This window comes from Peromyscus eremicus, chromosome 4 (genome assembly GCF_949786415.1).
Source record: "Peromyscus eremicus chromosome 4, PerEre_H2_v1, whole genome shotgun sequence".
Lineage (NCBI taxonomy): Eukaryota > Metazoa > Chordata > Mammalia > Rodentia > Cricetidae > Peromyscus > Peromyscus eremicus.
In genome coordinates, this window is record NC_081419.1 from 132,134,898 (window position 1) to 132,159,157 (window position 24,260).

The 24,260-nt window shown below is 49.7% G+C and overlaps 1 protein-coding gene across 1 annotated transcript in view; it reads left to right on the forward strand.

The window, feature by feature from the left end:
- Ppp1r16b (protein phosphatase 1 regulatory subunit 16B) overlaps positions 1-24,260 on the forward strand; it is a 98,953-nt gene that overhangs the window by 50,892 nt on the left and 23,801 nt on the right. The window contains exon 3 of the mRNA XM_059261830.1: positions 22,630-22,700. Within this exon, the coding sequence (XP_059117813.1) occupies positions 22,630-22,700 (71 nt within the window). The remainder of the gene's footprint in view (positions 1-22,629; positions 22,701-24,260) is intronic.

Consider the following 24,260-nt stretch of genomic DNA (forward strand, 5'->3'; position numbering starts at 1 on the left):
TTGTGTCCTGGCACCTCTCACATCCACTCTGTCTCCGTGGACCTCAGATTTTTTGTGGGGACAGTGATGGTATCAGTTATAGCCATTTTGATGAAACCATGACTTACATAAGCCTGCTTGGAACAGTGACTAGCCTACAGCAAGGGGTAGTCTCAGAGAGATGGATGAGGATTTTCTATTAAACATATTAAATGCATAAAGAACCAACAGTCCTACTGCCAGCTATTTCCATAACTTGTATCCATATATAAACTTATCTGCATTTTTCATGATAACTCCAATCCAAATGCTCATCAACTGATGAATGTGGTATATCCACACAATGGAATATTATTCTACCATGTAAATAATGGAGTATTGACACATGGCTACAATGAGTCTGAGCCTGGTTTAGTGACAGAAGCCAGACACAAAAGGTCACTTATTGTATCATTATATTTTAATTTACATATTTCAAGAATATGCAAGTCAGAAAATAGATTAGCAGTTACTTAGGGAGCAGGGAGAGGAAGGGAATGAGGAATGATTAGTTATAGTTTACAGTAAGCAAGTACAGAGAGGCAAAGCACTATGTCCAAGGTTACACAGTGTTTAATGGGCCGTGAGTCACCCCACTGCAAGATCTAGAAGTCACACATTGGGCTTGACCAAGGGGACCATAAGACGTCCTCAGTCCAGAAAGGCTTTAGTCCCCCTTTTCTCAGGGTCTTCCTGGCTGGCCTGGGGTGGGGAGGGAGAACCCACAGAGAGCTGGGTTTTGAGCTATAGGCCAGAAATGGGCGTGTCCTGATGGCATCTCTGACCCAGTTTGGGGTTTCTTGTCAGGCTGCAGAAATCGATTTGCAGAAAGATGGTTTCCACTTAATTAGTATGGCCTGCTTCCGGCTGGGAATGTACCATTAAATGGGCTAGGTCACCCGGCAATCATGCCAGTGGCCTCAGCTCCTGTCCCCAGGGACTGTCTGCCTCTTGGGCTCTGTCCCCTTAGTGAGCCGCTATTCCGAATGCACTGTGGAGCAGGAGGCCAGCTTTACCCACTTCCCAGCCCAAGAAATCCAGGGTGAGCAGGGCAAGCATCAGATGGCCCTGCGCTGTGAGGGACCCACCTGGAAGGCTCCACCGAAGTGTGCATGGCCACAACACAGAGCTTGGTGCAGACCAACCCAAACGCACACCTGTGCATGCATCACCTTGTATTCCTAATGCAGCATCACAGCTGTGGCTGTCACAGCTCCCAGACCACAAGTGACAGCAGGCTGTTGACCTTCGGGGCTCCTGGCTTCTGGCACAATCTCCATTTGCCTCTATTGTGAGGGTACCACGTCTTGCCTGCTTTTCAGAAGCATGTAGGGTTTGATTCTTGCTCCTGGTTTCAGAAGGAAGGTGATTACAGGCTATGGGCCCCTGTACTGAAGACCAGCTTCCCTTCAATCTGAATGTGCCGTCCTTGCAGCAGCGTGTACATGTGGGGACCTCGCCACTGGCTTCCTGAGCCCTTAGAACTGGGGTCCTGGAAGGATGTTTCTGAACATTCTTGGGAGGGGTGGATGGGATGCCACAGAAGGTGTCTTGGCCTTCGTGGGTGAGTGGCTGCTGCAAGTCTACCAGCTTTTTCTCACTATGGAGGCAGAGGGTATGAGGAGGGGCCTTCTGGACCCACAGTGCCTCTGGTTCTCTCAGAGATGGAGCATTTACTTTTTTTTTTTTTTTTTTTTGAGGCAGGGTTTCACTATTTAGAACTGGCTAGCTTGGAACTCTGTGTAGACCAGGCTGGCCTGGAACTTACAAACATCCGTCTCCCTCTGCCTCCTGACTGCTGGGATAAAAGGCATGTGCCACCACCTCCTGGCTCTGCACCTCTTTTGAGAAATGTCTGGTCAATTCAAAGTGATGTTTCTAAAGGGCACTGTACCTGGCTCCTCTGCCTTCCTCAGCCACTAATGTGTAGATACGTGGCTGATGAGGCTGAGGTGGGTGTGGCCCTGGGGAATGGGCTAGTTAAAGATCTACCCCTGTACTGAAGACCAGCTTCCTGTGAGGTCCAGCCAGGAATCACCAAGGTACATGGTTCAGACCCTGGGCTCTGGAGCGAGACCATTTGGGCTCCAATCCCAGCTCCACCTGGTGACCTCAGAAGGATCATTCTGTGCCTCAGTTTCCCTGTTTTGGAAAGGGGTCTACTGGGACTCAGGGAGGCCCTGCTCTAGAGTAATTGTTGACAGAGAGACAGCTTCCGAATCATGTCATCATCTGTTGTCAGTTGGCATTTCCCTCCAAAATCAGGCCTGTGTTTGCCACGCTGTGCAGCAATTTCACACAGGCCCGTGGTGGGACTCAGGTTGTCTCTATTCTTGGTGGCTGTGGTTGGGTACACAGGTGTTTGCCTGAGCCTCTGTTTCTCATCACTGTGGCAACTTTTCTGTTAACCTGCACTATTTATACTTACCCAGACGCCCAGAGTTTCAATTTCCCCACATCCTCACCAGCACTTGTGATTCCATCACCCACCCCGCCCCTTCTCTCCAGGGACTCATGTAGCCCAGGCTGGCCTTAAACCTACTATATATAGCTAATGATCTTGAACTCCTGATCCTCCTGCCTCTCCCTCCTTAGTGCTGGGATTGTATGCCTATGCTACCATGCTTGGCTTGTTCCCTTAAAATGATTACTATAGCCATCCTTGTGGGTGTACAGTCCATCACTTTTGCTCATCACCCGTAGGAGAGCTGCTAGCCTGTAACTAACCGAAAGGTGACTGGGGATTGGGACTGGCTCAGTGGCAGAGCACCTGCCCAGCATTCGGGAGGCTCCGAGTTTGATCTCCAGCATGGCATTAAAGGGAAAAAAAGAAGACTAAATGACAGAGACTGACACATGTTAGAGCAGATCTCTCTGAGAAAGTGACATATAGATCATGTGAGTCCCTGCCAAGAGAGAAGGTCCAAACATAAAGATAAATGGCACAAGTTAGGATCTGGGGCAGAGGGAGTCCCTGGTCATTTGCTGCTGGCCTGAGAGGCATGACTCCAGTGGGCAGGGAGCTGCAAGGGGAACCCAGGACGTATAGATACCACACCAACTTCCTTGGTGCCTCTCAAGCTCCGAGGAACAGCTGGGCCGGGACAGGATGGCTTCTCTCAGGGTCTTGCCACATCTCAGACTTGAGAGCTGGGGTTGGGGAGTGGGTCAGGGCCAGTTGCCCCAGAGAGCCCAGGACACAGTGTGACTGATGTTACTCTTCTCTACCCCGAGGCACACTCTGAGGCCTGTATCCGTTATCTTTGGAGCCTCCTCTTCCCAGGCTTGGCCTGGTGTCCCCTCCTCACTGCAGAACTTCGCCTCAAGGCATGGAGTCCAGGTTAGTGTCCTGGCCTGCCTCTTGGATCTACTAGAACAAGGTGTTCTACGGCAGTGCCCTGGCCCCAGGACATGAGTGCACCTGGCCCAGGGCACAGGAAGAAAACTGACCCCACTCCTGAGTTACATAAGGTGTCTTTGGAACTTGGCTCCTTTTGAGCTAAAATGGGAAAAGGACACCCAGACAGGCAGGCAGGTGGAACCGGAGAGGAGGGCGGCACTTTCGGGTCACTTCTGGGTCAGCTGCATTCCGGGCGGGCGGGCGTTGGTCAATTCATTCAGCAGACACTGTTTGCATCTACTCTGTCCAGCCTGCTGGTGGGTTCATGAGCAAATGTCCAGTGAATGCTTGCAGGAGGGAAGAGGGGAAGAGAGGAAATGAAGGAGGAGGGAAGGGAAGAGGGAAAGAAGGGAGCAAGGGAAACAGGAAGGAGGGGAGGGATGAAAGGAAGAGGGACAGATGAAGGCTGGAGAGGCCTCATCCGGCCCGTAGGTGTGCCCAAAGTCATGTGACCATCTAGCTTGGCTCCAGCCAATAGAAAAGCAACATCAGTCTCATATGGAACTTTAAAGCTCTCCTTAGCCAGGCTGTGGGGGAAAGGGAGCTGGTGAGGGAACCGGAATACTTGAACTCAAGACTCTCCAGCACAAAACCAGAGAATGATTGTAAATGATGCATGGTACACTGGTTTATTTTTGTTGCAAATCTTCAAAGTCCAGTGTAGGCTTAATACCCCAGCCCATCTCTGTGGGGATCATGTTTAGCTGGTGCACTGTGGCCCTGAAGGGTCTTGGGGATGCTGTGGAAGGTGACAGGTGCTGGCCGAGCCAGACACTGTCTGCTGAGGGTGCTAGGTCAGGATCAAGGAAAGATTGATTATGTGAGGTGTGTGTGTGTGTGTGTGTGTGTGTGTGTGTGTGTGTATGAGTGTGTGTGTGCGCGTGTTCATTCATTTGCTCATACACTTGTCGATCTTCAGCAGATGTGGATTAAATGGCTGCTGCACTGCTCTGCTGTAGGAGTGGAGAAGGTCTTGCTGATGAAGAGGAGGAGGGGCCCTCAGAGGGGATTGGTCAGTGCAGAGTCAGGGCCACTGTTGCCCAACTTGATGGCATGAGATCAAGGAGGGTTTCACCTTGAGTGTAGACCCACCCCAAGAGCTCCTGGCTCATGGTTTGGGGTGGGACCATAGGTTTTATATTCCTAACAAATTTCAGGTACTGCTTTTGCTGCTGGGATTACTGGTCATTGGTCCTATGACCCTATTTTAAGAACCAACAGGCTAGGGCCTGGAAAGATGGCTCAGCCATTACGAGCACTTACTGCCCTTGCAGAGGACCCAGGTTCAATTCCTAGCACCTACATCGGGACTAATGCTGTATGTAACCCCAGTTTCAGGGATCCAAGGCCATCTTCTGGCCTCCTTAGGCACCAGGCACACATGTGGTACACATACATGCAGGCAAACCACCCAAACACATAAAAAAATTATATATATATAAATGGACTACCAAAGCTAGCCCAGGGCAGGAAAAGGCAGTTGGGAGCTGTTTTTTCTTTAGTGTTTATTTATTGGTGTGCATGTGTACGTGCTTGTGTGTGTGCCTGCATGCATGCATGCATGTACTATGGCATGTGTGTGGAGGCCAGGACAACTTTTAGAAGTCAGTTCTCTTCTTCCACCATGTGGGTTCTGGGGGTCCCACTCAGGGTGTCAGGCTTGGCAGCAAGTGCCTTTACCCGCTGAGCCATCTCACTCCACACACACTATGAGAGGTGTTTAGACAGGAGAGCAATGTGCCAGGTTTGTGATTTCAGAAGCTCCTACAAGCTGCTGACAGCCTCTCTCCTGCCAAGCCTGAGCGACCTCAAGCTCAGGAGGGTGGGAAGCCTGAGCTACCCTGCTGGAACCAGAAAGACACAGGTGCAAAGTGATGCGTGTGGACATCTCAGCCTTGTGGGTGGAAACAAACCCTGAGTCAGCTGGAGGCTTCTGAGAAGAATTCCCCAGTTAAGGGCCATTTGAACAACTGTGGGCAAGGAGAAAGTTAGGGGCTGTGGTGTCTGTGGCTCTAAGCCCTGTGGCGGGTGCTGGAGTTTCCTGCTGGATAGTACATTGGAATAAGTGAATTAAATCCCCTGTGCCTCGATTTCCCTGCTTAGAAATAGGAATACATCCTAAGCCTGCCTCGATCCTGCCTGAGGTTGGTGAAGGGACTATATGAGACCATCTATACATGTGCTAGACATGGGGCTGAGCATGCAGCAAGCGCTCAATAAATGTGAGTTCTTGTCAGTCACTGATGTCTCTGTCTCCGCATCTGACTCTGCTCTGAGGACGTGAAGACTGAGGACTCTGCCATCTTTGTCTGTTGCTGGGAGCATCCAAACGATCCTCCAGGTTCCAGAGCTCAGGGCATTCTCAGATCCCATCCGAGACCTGCACTTGACCATGCCTGCATCTGGGTTCCTGTTGTCTCTGAGCCAGGGTGGGCTGAGGACAGTGGGACTCAGCAGCTCAGGGAACTGCAGGCTGCTCTCCCCTCCAGGCTGCAGCAGCGCCCGCAGGCTGCTGTGTGTCTTTAGCTGTTCCTGTCTGACAAGAGTGGATTTTTCCACTTCCTGCAGCAGAGATGCCCCGGTTTCCCCTCTGCCCACCAGCTGCCCTGGTTTCTGCTCCTGCATAGGCTGAGATGGCTGTCTCGGAGCCACAGGAGGTTGTGAGGCAGGAGGGGAGATGCGTGGGCCAGGGACCCGGGGAGCTGGCAGCAGATTCTGTTAGGAGGCCATCTTCTCGGTTCTGATGTGACAAGAAAGCCCAGTCTTTATCAGAAATGGCTAAACCTAACTTCAGCAAACAAAACCCCTCAGCCGGCACACAGGAAGCAGAGGCTGGATAAAAATACCATCCTCTGCAGCTGCAGCTGAGCCATCTAGCTCTCAGAAAACCCTGCTCTTGACAGGAAATGCGGCTGCTGCAGAGGGGAGAGGTGGCTAAGGGGGTCTGAGGGTAGAGAGATGGGTGACAAAGACAAGTGACAGCAGGAGCCCTCGAACCCAAAGCCGGCACTCCCTAGAAGGTGAAGAATCAAGGCTGGTCCACCTGTGCCTGCCTGACCTCCGTCTTGGGTTCATCTGGGACAGATAACCAATTTCTCTCCCTCTACTTGCACCTGGGAGACCATTGTTGTACTTGAGGGATTAGGCCATGGCCTTGAATTTATTTTGTTATGTGCAAAGCATGACTCTTGGAGTCAACAAAGTTCTTCTAAAGGACCAGATAAGAAATCTTTTAGGCTGTGTGTGTGTGCCGTGCAGTCTCTCTACACCTGAGCCCTGCTGCGGGAGAGAAAAGCCACAGAAGGCAGTGAGAACCTAGAGCCAGTTCCAGCTAGCTCACCACAGTGACGTTCACAGGCTGTTCATATATCACACAGCACTCTGTCTGATGTTTTCAACCACTTCCAAAGTAGCAACCCGGAACTAGTGAGCTAGCTCAGTCAGTAAAGCATTTGCCTTACAAACAGGAAGACCTGAATTTTATCGCCAGAGTCCCTCTTAAAAAATGCTGGCCATGGTAGCATGCACTCATAAGCCTGTCATTGGCAGAGACAGACAGATCCCCAGGGCTCTCTGGACAGACAGCTTAGCTTAATGGGAGAGTCCCAAGCTAGTAAGAGACCTTGAACTCAATAAAACAAAAGGGATGATTCCCAAGGAATGGCAGTTGAGGTTGTCCTCTGGCTAACACACATGCACAGACAGACAGACAGACACACAAATGGAAATCATTCTTCATGTTTGCTCTGCTTTATTTCAGACAGGGGTTCCTGTAGCTAGAGTTTTCCTGCCTGGCCCACAGTCAGGACAAATCTCTCTCACCTACCAGTCCCACAGCCGCTCAGACCCAACCAAGTAAACACAGAGACTTATATTGCTTACAAACTGTATGGCCGTACCAGGCTTCTTGGTAACTGTTCTTATATCTTAAATTAATCCATTTCTATAAATCTATACCTTGCCACATGGCTCGTGGCTTACTGGCATCTTCACATGCTGTTTGTCATCGTGGCGGCTGGCAGTGTCTCTGACTCAGCCTTCCACTTCCCAGCTTTATTCTCCTCCTTGTCCCGCCTATACTTCCTCCTGGCCACTGGCCAATCAGTGATTTATTTATTGACCAATCAGCAACACATTTGCCATACAGAACATCCCACAGCAGGTTCCATGTGTAGGCTCATTGGTCTTGAAGTCACTGTATAGCCCAGGCTAGCCTCCAGCTCCTAATCCTCTTCCTTAGTCTCTTGAGTGTTCTACTAAACCCTCTGGGGTCCTCATTCTTAACTTTTCAGCTGATACAAGCATAAGTTCACAGGCCTAATCCGAGTTTGCAGTTTGTTGACCCCTGCATTACACAAACATATTAGGGTTTTTGTTGTTGTCGTTTTATCATTGCTGCTGAGTTTCCTGCCCAACACAGAAGTCTCAGCTCTGTCTCCTCTTTCGAGGGATCAGTCAGCGCGAAATGTCATTTCTACTCTAGTAATGCATAACAGCAACAGTTCTTAGCTCTTGCCTATGCTGTGGAGGGTTTTCGTCATTTAGTGAAAATGAAAATTTCTGACTCTAAAGGGCATCTCCACAGGTCTCAAAATGCTGGGAAAACACTGGCAACCGTAGCATACACGTCACAGATGACTCTGTGTCTTCATTTTTTCCAGCAATGAGTGTGTGGATGTGTGGAACACATGCTGCTTCCCCAGCCGAGACCGCGCCGTGTGTGTTGGTTTGAATCCCCTGTGGTTCCGTTCTGTTATGTGTCAACATTTTCCTGGGCCATCAAAAACCCCTCAGATACCAGCTCACACTATCCCAATGCATGATGTTCCACACTGTGGCATCGATGTCCTATTGTTTAGGCGTGCAGGTTGCTCCCAAGGTGCCTGGATGGTAAGCAATGTGGGCAAACAGTACTGCTTCGAGCAGCTGTGTCTGTCTATCTCTGACAATTTTATATATAAATTTATATATATGTATATATACATATATATAACATTTATGTATTTATTATGTGTGGAGTGTGTGTAAATATGACGTGGACTTGTGGAGGTCAGAGCACAACATTCTTGAATCAGTTTTCTCATTCCACCATGTGGGTCCCAGGATCTTGGTGGCAAGCCCTCTCACCCATTGAATCATCTTACTGATCCCATATCTGGCTATTCTTGTTACTTTATTTTTTTAAAAGATCTTATTTTTATTTTTAATTGTGTGTATTTGTGTGTTTGTGTATAGGTATGTACACATGTGCAGATGCTTGTAGAGTCCAGAAGAGGGCATCACATCCTCCAGAGCTGGAATTACAGGTGGCTGTGAGCTGTCTGGGGTGGCTGCTTGGGACTGAACTTGGGTCCTCTGCTCTTAACGGCCAGGCCATCTCTCTAGTCCCATTCTCCAATCTTTTCGTCAGGCTGTGTGTCTGTACCCATGCTCTTGACTACTAACTGTTTTTGCCCTGCTGTGTTCTGTTGTACTGGCTGACTGTGCAAGTCACAGAATCTCCTAACTGGTAGGACTGACTTTCTGACCGGTGGCCCCAGGCAGCCATTGATCTGCTTTCTGGTTTGTACTTAACTTTGCCTCCACAAGGGGAGACTCTGTCATCCCGTGGTGTCTGTTTTGATCAACCTCAAGTTCATTGCCTCCTTATTTTCCCAGAATTCTATTCTGCATCATAGTAATGTTGCCGCCCCCTCTTTCTCCGTGTTTGCGTCCGCCTGTTTTATACTGGAACATTCCTTTATTTTTAGCCTCTGTGTTGTTGTGTTTATGCCATTGCTCTTTGTTACCAGCACACACTGAACATTTTTCCTTCTTAGCAAGCAAATCTTTACTGTCTTTAGAGCGGGGGGGGGGGGGGGGGGAGACTGTTGCATTTATGCTAATGTGAACGTTTGGCTTGGAGTCATCATGTTCTATGCTTTGATGTGTTTGGGTTTCATTGTTACTTCTTTCTTTTAGTGACTTCAGGGAAATCTATGGTGTGTGTGTGTGTGTGTGTGTGTGTGTGTGTGTGTGTGTGTGTGTGTGTACACTTGCATTTAGAGGCCACAGGACAACCTGAGTTCTTCAAGAGTTGGCCACCTTGGTTTTTGCTTCTCTGTTTTATATTGGTATGTTATGTGTACCAGTGTTTTGTCTGCATGCATATATGTGTACCATGTGCCTACCTAGTGCCCATAGGAACTAGAAGAAGGTGTTAGATCCCTGACCATCGTGACCATGTGGGTCCTGGGAATTGAACCCAGAAAAAACAAGTGCCCTTAACTGCTGAGCCATTTCTCCAGCCTCATCCACCTTAATTTTGAGACAAGGTCCCTCACTGGTCTGGGGCTCACCAGTTTGACTGGGCTAACTGGCTAGCATGCACCAGAGATCTACTTATCTCTGCTTTTCCAGTTTTGAGATTACAAGTGTATGTCACTGTGCCTGGATTTTTGTTTTTGTTTTTGTTTTTTCAAGACAGGGTTTCTCTGTGTAGTTCTGGTACCTGTCCTGGATCTCGCTCTGTAGACCAGGCTTGCCTCAAACTCAGAGATCTGCCTGGCTCTGCCTCCCAAGTGCTAGGATTAAAGGTGTGTGCCAAGACCACCTGGCTGTGCCTGGATTTTTAAATGTTAAAATCTCCCCCTCTCTCCTGTGTGTGTGTGTGTGTGTGTGTGTGTGTGTGTGTGTGTGTGTGTATGTGTGTAGGTTCCTTCAAAAACAAAAAGAGGGCTTCAGACCTCCTGGAGCTATAGTTACAGGCAATTGTGGCTGCCCTATATGGGTATTGAGCTCCTGGAAGTGTAGCATATACCTGTAATTGCTGGAGCGTCCCCGTAGCCCCAGTGCTTGGCTTTTCCAGTTCGAGAATGAACTCAGGTCCTCATGCCTGTGCCCTCCGGCTGAGACATCTCCTTCACCAGGTTCTTTGCTCTTTACTCTCACCTTTTCTGTAGGTAACAAGGAAGATACAAATCTTGATTTCAATTCCTCATGTGGTTAACTTTAAATGTTTTAGAAATCATATTTAATTTCCTCAGCCAGACAGGTGGAAGCCCAGGGCTGGGTCGGCTTGGGGGTCATGTAGCACAGTGCCGAGATGCAAGGCATTGTTAGTTCCTTTGGAAGAGAACACAATTGAGATTCAGAAAGATGGACAAGGAGGGCCTGGCTAGATGTCGAGGGGACAGTGGAATGGGGCCAGAGCCAAGACTCCATGTGGACAAGTGGGAGCTGGAGAAGCTGCTCCCTTCAGAAGCCAGTTGCTTCCTGCACTTAAACACTGGCAGGAACCGGTAGAGGAGTAGCAAGTGCCCTTAATCACCGAACTATCTCTGCAGCCCCAGTGCCTGGCTTTTCCACTGGGGTTTTGGAGATTGGCACCAGTTACAGTGGAATCGGCCAGATTAAAAACGAGTCTCAACACTTCCTAGCAAAACAAGCTGGGACACATCATGCCAGTTCTCTGTTGAATGGGCTGATTGCAGCATCCAAGTCATGGGGTCATTTTGGAGAATGATTGGGGCACTAGCATCTAAGCATGGTGTCTTGGAAAGTAATCAACCTGTGTTAGATGTTGTTATGGGGGCCATGAGGTCATAGTGGGGTCTATATGTATGTATCTCATACCTGGAAGGTTGTCAATATTTTTATCTAGTCCTTGCCTGAAGATATGAAATAATTTGACCATTTAAAAAATCCAGGAGCGTTGGAAAGAGACATGTGCTAAGAGAGATGGGACTGGGAGGGCAAAAAGGAGCGGAAAGAGGATTGACCATGGACTATCTGGGAGAGGAGAGCTGAGCAAGTGTAGAACCTTGGAGAGTTCCCTGGCTGCTGGCTTAGAGGTTCTGCAGACCATGCTTGGGGCAGAAAGGTTTCTGCTGAGCAGCTGCTGGGGGTGAGGTGGGGATCTGGGGCTGGAATCAGTGAGGAACTGGAGCTGGTGATGCTGAGGTTGGCTGGGTTCCTGAAGGGACTGGGGAAAGCCTCGGGCTTGTGTTGGAGGACCCATGGTTCCCTGCCGGAGTCTTGGAGATTAAGTGCTGTCGAGGGGCAGGATGCCTAAGGGGGGGTTAGTGGATAGAAGGTGGGGGAGAGGGAGAGAGGAGAGGAGGCAGGCACAGGCCATCCTCACAGCTCTGTTCTCCATGCCTGTTGAGTTTCTGGATGCGGTTCTCCCACTTACGGAGATCTGGTGCGGGCTCTCACACACAGTAGCAATTCCCCTTCTGCCCTGCCCTGTGCTTCAGAGACAATGTGCATGTCCAAGAAGAAAGAACTGCAAACTTTTCATTCCCACTTACTGGAAATCTTCACCTGTACTTTTTGTTGTTGTTGTTGTTGTTTTGAGACAGGGTTTCTCTGTGTAGTTTTGGTGCCTGTCCTGGATCTTGCTCTGTAAACCAGGCTGACCTTGAACTCACAGAGATCTGCCTGGCTCTGCCTCCCGAGTGCTGGGATTAAAGGCGTGCGTCGCTGCCGCTGCTGCTGCCGCCGCCGCCGCCGCCGCCACCACCACCACCACCCAGCTTGGCTCACCTGTACTTTTTTTTAGAAGAGAAAGAAATTGAACTTTGTCAAGTGTTTCTGAGCCCTTAGCCCCACAAGGTGGTTCTCCGGACAAGAAAGCTAGGCATCATAGTGCACATCTGTTACCTAAGCACTTGGGAGGGGAGAAACTCAACAGGCATGGAGAACAGAGCTATAGTTCAAAGCCAGTTGGGCCTACAAAATGAGTTCAAAACTGGTCTGGGATACAATGTAAGAGTCTGTTTTAATCAACCAACCAATCAATCAATTAATCAATCATCAATAACAGAAGATAGACAAGATTACCTCCTATAGGGGCTTCGGTTACTTTCCTTGCACACCCCTGACACTAGGTGTAAGTTCCACATAGGCAGAGGTATCTGGAGGCCATTATTAATGTCTGTCAACACCCTTTGTCCAGTATAGCCACATATCCTGGACATGCAAGTTCCAGAAAGCAGATTGTAGGTACGTACCTGGGGTGGTCCTGGCATCTCATCCTGATTATATTAAGAGTATCAGAGATGCTAAGAGAGAAACAGATCTCTTGGCACAAGTCAGGGGATGAAGATTCTCTCTGAGATGGAAGAGTCTGGGTCTTTGTCTAGGGGATACTTCTAACCCATAGGAAAGACAGAGTAGCCCCAAAACAGGTTGCAGTCAGTTCTGCAAGTTGGCAGAGGCTACCTGGGCCCTTTTTCTTGCAGGCTCAGTTATTGACCGGGAGCCTGAACTGCATTACAGTAGCAAAAGGTGATTCTCCTACCCCGCCTGCCTCCAGAGCTGTCCTACTCCGCCCTTCTCCAGAGTTGACAGCCTAGCAAAGACAAGGGCTCATACACAGCACATCTGGCATTGTGTTTGTAGGACTGGACAGAAGCAGCACATTGGAAAGGTACCTGGCTAGCTCAGGAGCCAGGAGATGGGAGGTGGGAGTGGCAGGGTCCTCACAGAGTGACATTTAAGATGGGACCTGAAGGCTAAGTGATGACTAATAAAGTTAAGGAAGTTAAGAAAGGCAAGTTGAAGGAACAGTGCCTGAGAAGGCCCAGAGGTGCACAGAGATGGTGGGGCCTGGGTGGTCCTGAAAGGGGCCCATGGTGGTTGGAGGGGTGATGCTGGGAGATGTAGGTAGAGGCCAGATCCTGGAGGCTCCTGGGGACCAAGTACATTGTGTACTGGGCTTGTCTTGGCCGTCTGGGTACAGTAATGAGGCGAAAAGATGCTACTGAGATCTCGTGGAACTTCCAGGCCTGACTTAGAGCCCCCTCCTCATCTCTTCAAGCTGATGCATGGCTCACATGCCATTGAATGCAGACCTTTTGAAGTGTGCGCTCCTGTGGTCTTTAGTATAAGGCCTTCCACAGCTGTCATTACTGTCTAATTCTGGCACATGTGCATCATCTCCAAGGGAGGAGACTCCAGCCCCTAGCAGTTACTTCATTCTGCCCGCCTGACCCCCAATCCAATCACACTCCTGCACACCTGCCTGCTCCAGACATCTCCTGACCTGTACACAGAATCATCGTGTAACATGAGGTCTTTTTTTGTTTTGCTTTGTTTTTTTTTTTTTTTTTTCGACACAGGGTTTCTCTGTGTAATTTTGGTGCCTGTCCTGGATCTCGCTCTGTAGACCAGGCTGGTCTCGAACTCACAGAGATCCACCTGGCTCTGCCTCCCCGGTGCTGGGATTATAGGCATGTACCACCACTGCCCGGCGACATGAGGTCTTTTTTTTTTTTAATCTAGCTTTTGTGGCCTACCATGATGCTTTCGGAATTCTTTGTGCAACAGAATAATATTCCATTGCTTGGGATTCCATGTATCAATTCATCAGCTGATAGACATGCAGGTTATTCATACTTTGGGATTACCACGAACAGTGCTGCTGTAAACGTGAGTGTATAAGTTTGTTTTGTTTGAGATGTTTGAGATAGGGTTTCAGTGAGTAGTCCTGGCTGGCCTGGAAATCATGATCATCCTGAATTCTGGTGTTACTGACATGTAGTACTTCACCTTGCTCACATCCATGAGTTTCTGTGTGGACACACAGGCTTAGTCTACTGAGCAGAGTTGTTGGAACATATGGTTATGTGGTCATTTTGTAATTTATTCCAAAGCTGCCACACCCCTTCACATCCTACCAGCAGTGGGTGAGAGTTGCAGTCACCCCATATGATCACTGATACTTATGATACTTATTGTTCTTTGATCTTTCCTCTTCTAGAATGGCCAATGTCTAGGAGAAAAGGGACGAGCTTCTGGGCCTAAGGATATGATTCTGAGGGAAGCTGGCATCTTCCTAAGTATGGTAGTTTGAATGTAATTGGCCCCCATAAGCTATAGGGAGTGGCACTATTAGGAGGCATGACTTTTGTTGAAGTTGGTATGGCCTTGTTGGAGGAAGTGTGTCACTGCTGGGGCAGGCTTTGAGGTCTCGTATATGCCCAAGCCCCACCCAGTGTCTTGGACCACTTCCTGTTGCTTTGGAATCAAGATGTAGAACTCTCAGCTTCTTTTCCAGCACTATGTCTGCCTGCATGCTGCCATGCTGATAATAGACTGAACCTCTGAACTGTAAGCCACTCAATTAAATGTTTTCCTTTATAAGAGTTGCTCTGGGCAGGCTGGAGAAATGGCTCAGAGGTTAAGAGCACTGGCTGCTCTTCGAGAGGTCCTGAGTTCGATTCCCAGCAACCACATGGTGGCTCACAACCATCTGTAATGAGATCTGGTGCTCTCTTCTGGCCTGCAGGCAGACATGCAGGCAGAATACTATATACATAATAAATACGTAAATCTAAAAAAAAGTTGCCATGGTCATGGTGCCTCTTCACAGTAGTAGAAACCCTAACTAAGACACTGGGCTATTCTTCCCGTGGCTGACCATCACCCAGGACCCCAGGAAACTGCCAGAAGAGGCCCTACTGAATCTGTCACTGAGAAACCACCATTACACCATTACACTCGACTGAGCCTCTGCCCCTGGCCTGAGGAAGCCATGCTTCCCTGGAAGCAACTATTTCTGGCTACTTCTGCTCCAGGGACGAGCAATGGTGGGTGGGAAGTTGAAATTGCTCAGTGGAGTGATTTTGGAAGCACGGTGAAATGAAAGCCAGGATACCTTTGCTTTCTGAGTGTGCCGGGCCGAGGGCTGGGATCACTGCAATCCTGTCAGCATGATGAGGAAGGAAAACAGGATCACTGTGGGTGGGATGGCACATGACAGCCGGGGGAAGGACACCAAGGTGCTTGGAATTAGGCGTGGCATGGGGTCTGCTCAGTAAAAAACCAACAAGAAGATGCACTGTGTGTTGGAGCTCAGTTGCAAAGCCGCCTCTCCTTGCCACGTGACCTCAGGCTAAATGTCACCCTCTGTACCTGGGGACCTCATTTGCAAACGGTAATAACAAGGCTCCGGCAGTGACTGCTGTCATCGTTGCTGTCTTTTTTTCCCACGTGATGTTCTAGAACACCCGGCTCTGTTGTCAGCAGTTTTGACCTTCCCTTGCACTTTTTGCCATCTAGTCCATGGTTTTGATTTGGCAGTGTTTTGGCAGAGTGGTTCAGTGGGCAGGCTTTTGGAGCCCAACAAGCCTGGGTCCATTCAAATCCCAAGCCTTGGGATGAGAAGATTGCTGAGGGGGTAGAGGTGCTTGTTTTACAAGCCTGACAGCCTGAGTGTGACCCCGGGACCCATGTCAAGGTAGAAGGAGAGAACCAACTCATGAAGTTGTCCTCTGACCTCCATGTGCACACTGTGGTGCATTCATGCCCACTCTCATCACACACACACACACACACACACACACACACACACACATTAATAATAGTAATAATAATAATAATAAAACAATGAAGAAAATGATCTTTTCAATAAAGAAACATCTTTTCAGTATCAAGCCTTTCCCTCCTCCTTGCTCCACTTGGGCCAATCATCTCCCATGCCCAAATCCCAGTCTCTGTTTCCCACCTGTAAAAGGTACAGTCATAGCCATGCCTCACAAATCCTGCTGACTGCACTGTGAGGACTGGTTGATGTAACGCCTGGAAAACACGTGGTGAGCACAGGCTCTGCGTTGTTGGTACTGTGCTGCCGGAGATTTGTTCGCTCGGCCCCCCAAACTGTCAATAAACTGAACCTTGATTCAGAGGACGGTGGCCACACTCAGCTAACCAGAATAAACCACAGAGGTTTTTGGCGGACTCAGATGGAGAGAGAGGGACACAAGGAGGAAGGAGGAGGGGCTTAGGGGTTTTGTGGGCCATTTCGGATCTTGGAAAAGCAGAGAGGAAGGTCAGCTGGGCTTTTCTCCGTCACTTTTTGTGACCAAGTTCGTACCCTACTATCTGACTCCCGAGTTTTTATTAATAATAGAATAATTTGGATAATCGTTACAGTACTGGGCTACAGAAGGAGTGAGTAAGGGCCCGGCATCAGAGAGAGAAAGGAGTATCATTTCGGGAGCAGAAATGATGTGGCCTGGCACCAGCCTGGAGTAGAGACCATGTGAGGTGGGGCTGATGACTCCTGAGGTCAGCCTCCAGATCCCCTCACATGGATAGGAGATACCATGGAGGAGCACTTGCTCCCTGCTTTCTGTTAGCTCCTAATTGTTGCTTTTTTGGTTGTTGAGTTACCCTTCCTGAGAAGCCTCATGTCTGCAAGACAACATGAGAAATAATCCCCATCCAACAATCCCCATCAGGGGCAAGTGGCTGTGTGAGGCATGACGTAGAGGCTCCTGCAGTATGGAAGGACAGAGTGCCATAGAGAGGTGACATTTGACTGCAATCTGAAGGACAACGAAGAATCTGCTGGCCCAAGGTGGAAAGAAAGAAGGCTTCAGATGCAGGGGATATTCATGTGCCTGGGGCCTGGGAGTCCAGCTTCGGTTGGTTTGAAAAATGGCAGAAGTCAGTGCTGCAGGATCAGCAAGCAGTCAGTGGGGAGCAGGTAAGATTTGGAGGGTGAAGTGAGGACTGATTCATGCAGCACCTTGAGGCTGTGGAAAAGAAGTGGCAGGGAAGAGGAGATGGCGAGCATGCCGTCCAGTCATCTAGTTAGATGGCAGCAGGTGGGCTTTGGACATCTTGCTCAAGGTCCACCTGCGGTGGGCAGACCCTGCTGTCTCCTTGCTTCAGTCCTCAGGTACAGGAGCAGGACCCACCCCTGATCTTGAAAGTCACTCACCAGCTCGTGGTCAAGCAGTAAGCTCTAGGGGACAAGGTGGGTCGGATGTCAAAGAAAAACACAATCTTTTCAGCGGTGACTTTTTGCCTCCAGAGAAGGGCCCCATGCAGCCCTTCACTGCAGCTGGAAAGGGAAAGAGCAGATGGCCTTGCTGGCCCAGATTCCAGCCAGATTGCCTGGGAGGTGTGGGTGGAGTGCAGGGGGGTGCCAGGAGCAGGGTATGTGGGGGAGGAGAGCATGAACCACCTCTTGCCATCTCCTTGATGTTCTGCCCACCAGGGAACAGGGATGTCCTCCAAGGCCTCTCTGTGGTCTTCAACCAGTATTTGTTAGAGCTCCCTGGAGAGCGGCTGCTTCCATCTATGAGGACTGGCTTGAAAGCTTGTGGGTGAATCTCAGTGCCCATGAGCCTCTAGTGCCCAGCTCAGTTAGGACCCAGGTGTAGCTCACCAGTTATTTTCATGTTTATTCTCTTAGTAACTGATAATAGCAGCACATAGACCTTCTCTTACTAAATCTTCACAGCACCTTAAAAAAGAAGTCCTCATTTGATTCCCCACTTTATAGTTAAGGACCTGAAGGCCGAAGGCCATAGCTAAACACGTGCTTGGGAACAGGTGTTCACTCTGATAAACTGGTGGGCAAGGAGGAACCCCAAGTGCAGCAACCAGGAAAGAAGCTGGTACCCCTGGCTAGAGGAGAGAGCACGTCCCTTTTGTCTTTGTGCTTTCTGAGCCCCTGTCAACCCTTAGACCCCAGTCTGCATCCCTATGTTGTTCAGGATGCTCATAGAGTAAGACATGAACCCAGAGAGGTCAATGCAAGATCTCAGCATGGCTGAGAAGGCCGCGGGCAACTACAAAGCTTGCCATTCACATAGACTATGATGAAAATAATCTGGCCTCTGAGTTGGTTGAGATGGGAGTCCTATGTGGGGCCACACTGTGGGTCCTTGAAAACCAAGCCTCTGCAGACCTTGCTACACAGGATGTGTAGTGGGTGCCGCTCAGTCTATTGTGACACTTGGCTCTGCCACTCTGGGTTGAACACAGAGTAAGTGACCCATCACCAGGCTGTGTTTCTTCTGTCCTGCTTGTGGGTCCTGGAACCCTTTTGTCTGAAGGGTGTGTGTGTGTGTGTGTGTGTGTGTGTGTGTGTGTGTGTGTGTGTGTGTAAGAGGTCATCTGATGCTCAGCTGGCCTCAGAAGCACCCCCTCCTCCCCATGGTAGCTGTCAGCTTGGTTCATGGGGCTGTGTAGTAGGACCTTGGCTTCTAATGCCAGCACCTACAACAACAACAACAACAACAAAACATTGAGAGACAAGCACAGAGTCCCTCTTCTTGCTGAGCACAGAGAAAGGGAAGCTGGCTGTGTGCTGGGTAGTGGGGCTTTGCTCCAGGGAGCTGGGCTCAGAGCCAGGCTCTGGCCTCCTAGTGAGAGCTGCCGAGGCAGCCTTGGCTCGTGGGTATTAAGGGTTTCTTAGAGCTGGAGATGATTTGTCCCACTTCTTGGGATGAAAATAACTGCCCGACTTCAGGGTAATTACATGGCTTGGGCTCCCACACAGTGCAGAGAGCCCCCCGATAATTACTGTGCAAATGCTGCTCTTGGCGGCTGATGCTTATTTTCTGCCTCAGAGAGTTTTCTGGACAGCAAGCCTGAGCCATCATCCACTCTAGACAACCTAAATCTGCTCATGTGAGCAGAACCTTCTAGAAACACTTCCCGGGCAGGGTCATAGCGGCCGCTTCTCTCCCCAGAACCACCTGTTAGGCTCAGGGCACCTAACATTACCAGCTGAGATACAAGCTGGGCCTGGGATGCTCAGTGGCTGTATTAGTAGCTTCTTATCACTGTGACAAAAACATCTGACAGGGCAACATGGGGAAGGAAGGGTTTGGCCTACAGGGTACAGTCCATCCCGGATGGGAAGGCGTGGTGGCAGGAGAGGAAGGTGGCTGGCCACGTTGTATCCACAGCCAGGAAGCAGAGAGTGATGAACCCTGGTCCTCAGCTCTTTTTGTTTTATTCAGTCCAGGACCCTGGCCTGTGAGATAGTGCTGTCCACATTCAGAATAGGTCTTCCCACTTGAGTTAAACATCTCTGGAAAAGCCCTCATAGACATGTCCAGAGGTATGTTTCTGTGGTGACTCCAAATCCAGTCAACAATGGAGATGACTTTCTCATCATCTCCTCAAGTGTCTCTGGGCTAGAACCACATACTAATACCTCCTATACTCTGTAGGAGGCACCTGCGTGTGGGCAGAACGTCCTGTTGTAGCAGATGTCTGTCCCCTGGGGTTAGCACCCAAGGTGGTCTGCGGTGGTCTAAGATGAAGAGCCTATATTATTTTCTTAATATTTATTTATTTGCATTTTATGTGAGTATTTTGACTACATGTACATCTGTGTACCACATGTGTGCCTGGTGCCTGAGAATGTCAGAAGAGAGCACTGGATCCCCTGGAACTGGAATTACAGACGGTTATGAGCTGCCTCGTGGGTGCTGGGAACTGAACCTGGATCCTCTGCAAAGAGCAGCAAGTGCCTTTTATCAATGAGCTATCTCTCCAGCCCTGAGACTGTGTCTTTGAGCTGAGCCAAGAATGTCAAGGTCCTGGAGGAGTTCCCGAGGATTCATTGTGTGTCAGACTTTAGGAACAGAGTCATAAACACCAGGCTATCTTTCTGCTTTCTTGGGTTTAGTGTTCAGCAGGGAGACAGATACAAAACCTGTAATTACCCAGTTATACGAGTGTGACTGTGATGTGGTTGTCCACGAGATGCTGGGATCCATGAGTATGTAGAACAGGAAGGGACCAGAGAGTGTGAGGGAGACCTAAAGGAGGAATGAGGCAGATATGTGCACACATGCATGTGTGTTTGTATACCATTGCACACGTGCTCAGATGCATGCTAGGGAGGGTGCCTAGATTATGGTGCATGGATGGATGGATGGATGAATGCATGCATGCATGCCTGAATTGTGGATATATGCATGGATGGAGAGATAATTGAGTCTTCTAGGCAACCAGAATAGGCTATGCAGAGGTTTAGCAGTCAGAGGAAGAGTGATTATTGTAGCTGACACAAACTACTGTTGCAGAAAATGTTGGGAGTTCAAGAAATGAAGGTAGAGAGGCAGACAGACAGGATTAACTCACAAGCCCTTCACTGCACAGCTTCAGAAGGAGCAAGTCTCCAAACCACAATGTGAATGGCGCCCTGTGGAATCGGGCAAGGCCGTGACCTGGAGCAGGGACCATATCGTGCAAGACCTTGCATCCAAGGCAGGGGTAAAAGATGCTATTCTCAGAGCACTGTGGCGGGGGAGCAGAGAAAGGTTTGAGCATTTTGGGATGAAGCTGATTTCCATTTGCAATGCCTACAAGCAGCACTGCCCCCTAGAACTTTCTGTGAAGATGGGCACGCTTGACTTCTGTTCTTTCTACTTTGTGCCACATGTGGCTGCTGAGCAGAGTGGTGGACACTGGGTTTTACATTCTTATTAATTCCAATTTAACTGGCCACCATGGCCTGATGTGGCTTGTGGCTCCAAGGATCTGGCTGGGACTGGGAGAAGTCCTGTCACACCTGTGCAATGCATCTTGGCCAAGTCTGCTGGAGACATTTTCTTGCTGGGTTGAGGCCTCAACTTCCCCTTCACACAGGTCTCTGTTCATGCTGAGGCCAAGGTGTACTGGGTGTGGTCTAGGGGCAGGGTCTTTGAGGATGGAGCTAAGTGGCTGCTCCACCTCCTGCTCCTTGAAGACTTGAAGCTGTACAAGTGTCCATCCCTGTCTTTTCCCTGGCACCTTTGAGGCTGTTGGTTAACTGTTGTCCTACAGAATGCCACACTCTCTTCTAAGCATGCTCCCTCCTCCAGGGGCACATTATTGAGGAGACTTCCTTGGCCCTGCCCGGCTGCATGACTGGAGACATTGGCTACCTTGGGTTTATGTGGCCTTGGCTCATGTTAATGTGGGTGGGAGGAGGCTCAACAGGGTGTGGCCAGCCTGCTCCTTTCACTCGCAGGGTCTCATACCCCTTCTTTATTAGTACCATGACGGTGGCCTCTCCCACAAAGCAGCTTGTATATACAGCTCACCTCCGTGTCCTCAGGCAGCTGCCCCTTGTCCAGCCCTCTGGCCCAGAATTCCACTTGCCTACTCACTGCTCTGCCTAGGGAAACTGGGTGTAAGCATGAGCTGGGACAGCCTTGCTGGCTAGGGCCACGTAGTGTTTTAGAAGGTCTAGAGGCTGTGGGCTCCAGTGGACTCTGCTGTTGGCCTCATGAGTGACTTCCTCCGTGGAGAGTCATAGCTGACGGCTGGGCCAAGGGAATCCCTTGGTGCTGAGCAGGGGAAGCCCTCATTGCTGAGCCTGGAAAAGCAGCTTGCAGGCTGACAGACAGGCCACCCTCTTCTTTTTATCCTTTGCACATGGCTTCGAGCTGACATTGTGACCTTGGGTGGGACAGGATGAAGAGAAAAGACACTGAGGGGCGGGGACAGGGGCTCTCTAATACTACGTGTATTCTCTGGTTTTCCTCACTTCCTGGATCCCCCCACCACCTCTGGGCATACACACAAATACACACATCCACACCTGCGTGTGATGTGCATGTGGGCACCTAAAGTCTAGGGCAGGGGGTAGGAAAACCTCTACCACCTTTCCCCAAGGCTAGGTAGAGCCAAAGAAGACATTTGAGAGTGTAGGGTACAGCTATGATAATAAAACCAGGCACAGCCAGAGATACCTACCAACCATGTGCTGACCACTGTGCTGAGTCCCTGACACGGCTCAATTGATGTCATATAACTCTGTGTGTGTGGTAGAGTCAACATCATTTCCACTTACAGGCGAGGAAACTGAGGCACAGAGAGGAACGTGTGTTGACCATGACTGCCCTGTCAGTAAGACTTCAGGGTGTGGCTTTAGGGACAAAACAGTACTCCATATTGACAACCCATGCCAGCTGCTCACCTCAGCCAGGAGTAGTGGTCCTGTGATCCAGCTCTTCTGGAGGGAAGCTGAGGCAGGAGAATTCTAAATTGTAAATTTGAGACCTCTTTGGGCTACATAGCAAGTTCCAGACTAGCCTGGGCTGCTAGCAAGACTTTCTCTCAAAACAGAAAAAGACCAGAGATGTAGCTCAGTGGTAGAGCACTTGCCTAGCATGTTTAAGGTCCCATCCCCAGTACTGCCAAGAACAAACTCCCAAACAGCTCAGATCAGTGACTGGCCCAGAGGAAGATGTGACAATTGTCAACCCTTGTATGTGTGGCCCAGGATAAGACAGGTACTTCTTGGAAATCCTGGACCAAAGGTTCTGCGCTCAGTTCCTTCATCTGTGAAATGGGGATGCTGTTAGCATCCCATTATCTTTCTGTTGGGAGTAAGCAAGACCTTTTGTGTTGGGGTCTGGGAGAGGGTGTCTTGCTGGGTTCCCACAAGTGTGTGACAGGAACCTCACTCCTGTCCCTTCCTCTTGCAGTACGCTACTTCCTGAAGAACAAGGTCAGCCCTGATTTGTGTAATGAAGATGGACTCACAGCCTTGCACCAGGTAAGTAGGTCACTCTGGGGTCCCTGTCCTCTCTGCTCCCTGATAACTGGTGCCCCAAATCCTCAGGGAAGAGGGGACGATGAGAGAAGAGCACTGAGCACCCAGCTGAAAGGCTTTTGCCCTTTGGAGATGTGTGTGTCTGTCACAAACAGGCCCTCGGAGCCCCTTGGTGCGCGCACGCACACACACACACACACACACACACACACACACACACAGTGACAGGCCCTGAGGACAGGGGTCCTTTGTTCACTGTGTCCTCACAGCCAGCAGAGAAAATTTGTGTAGAAGTTGAGAATTGACAAAGTGCGTTCACAGCCACCAGGACATCCCACTCACCCTGAGGACAAAGCTGACTGACTTGTGTTGTCTAAGGTCACATGGCCAAGAACTATGGCCATGAAACACGTGTTGTCAAACACATGTCCATTCCAAGGGAGTGTGGTGACAGCCCTCCCTGCCTGGGGACAGCCTTGGCTGTCACCACCCACATGGAGGCTTTGTCTGCACAGACTCCTAACTAGCCCCAGTGTTCACTTGAGTCCTGCCGTAAGTCTTTCTCTGAAGGCTGAAAGTTTACTCAAGGTCAGAACTCCAGTGTCTTCTTTCTTTCGGCTATTCTGCACAAGACCCCTAAGGTCTGTCCTGTCCAGTCTCTGCCCCTCCCCCAGCTCCCAGGCAGGGTCACTGCCTTGTTTTTCCTCGTGGTCTCCTCCCCACCATTTGCTCTACATTGCTCTGTGTGCTCACTTACTAGCTTCTGTCCCCAGGAGGATCTTGAGAGCTGGGCTGTGACAGAGGCACTCTATTCTTCCAAGTGACCCCTCCTCTCTTATCATTTAGCACTAGGGTGGCAGGCTGAGGTCACCCCATCAGCAGTATCTTCTAGCCCATTGTGTTCCAGAGGCTTTTCCAGTGCTTACATATGGTAGATACTTAACATGTGTACAATGAAATTGGTAAATGGACACACTGAAACTTCCCCATGCCATCACCAGAGTTTTTGAGCTGATGGATTTGAGTGCAGCCTGGTATGGAGAAACCAGGCCACTGGAACCCCATGGACAGAGACAAGCCACACATCCTCTACCCATAAGACACTGGGACCAGGTCTTGCCCACAGCCTTCAACTCCAAGCCTTAGAGCTGTCTGCATCTACTCTTTGCCCTAACTATCCTCCAGGGCCTCAGGCACCCACACATAGGCAACCACCTCAGCAACCTCATGGATCTTGCCTATGGGAAGTCACCCAAACTCCAGCTTCATTCACTCTGGAATGCTGAGGATGCTCCTGAGACAAGATCCTTGGTCTGGATTTGAGACCTAGAAGGCAACCCCTGAGGCTGGGCAGTATTAGCCAGGGGCATTATGATAGGATGGCCATCAGGATAGAGTCAGATTTGAGGCCTGGAACTGTCACTCACTTGCATGTGACCTTGGACAAATTCCTTAAGCTCTTTGTGCCTTAGTTTTCTCTCCTGTGAAAGAGAAATATAGTATCCGTTTCCTCAGGTTGTAGAGAGGATTAAATGATCACCTGTAAAAACCTTTGCAAGCACC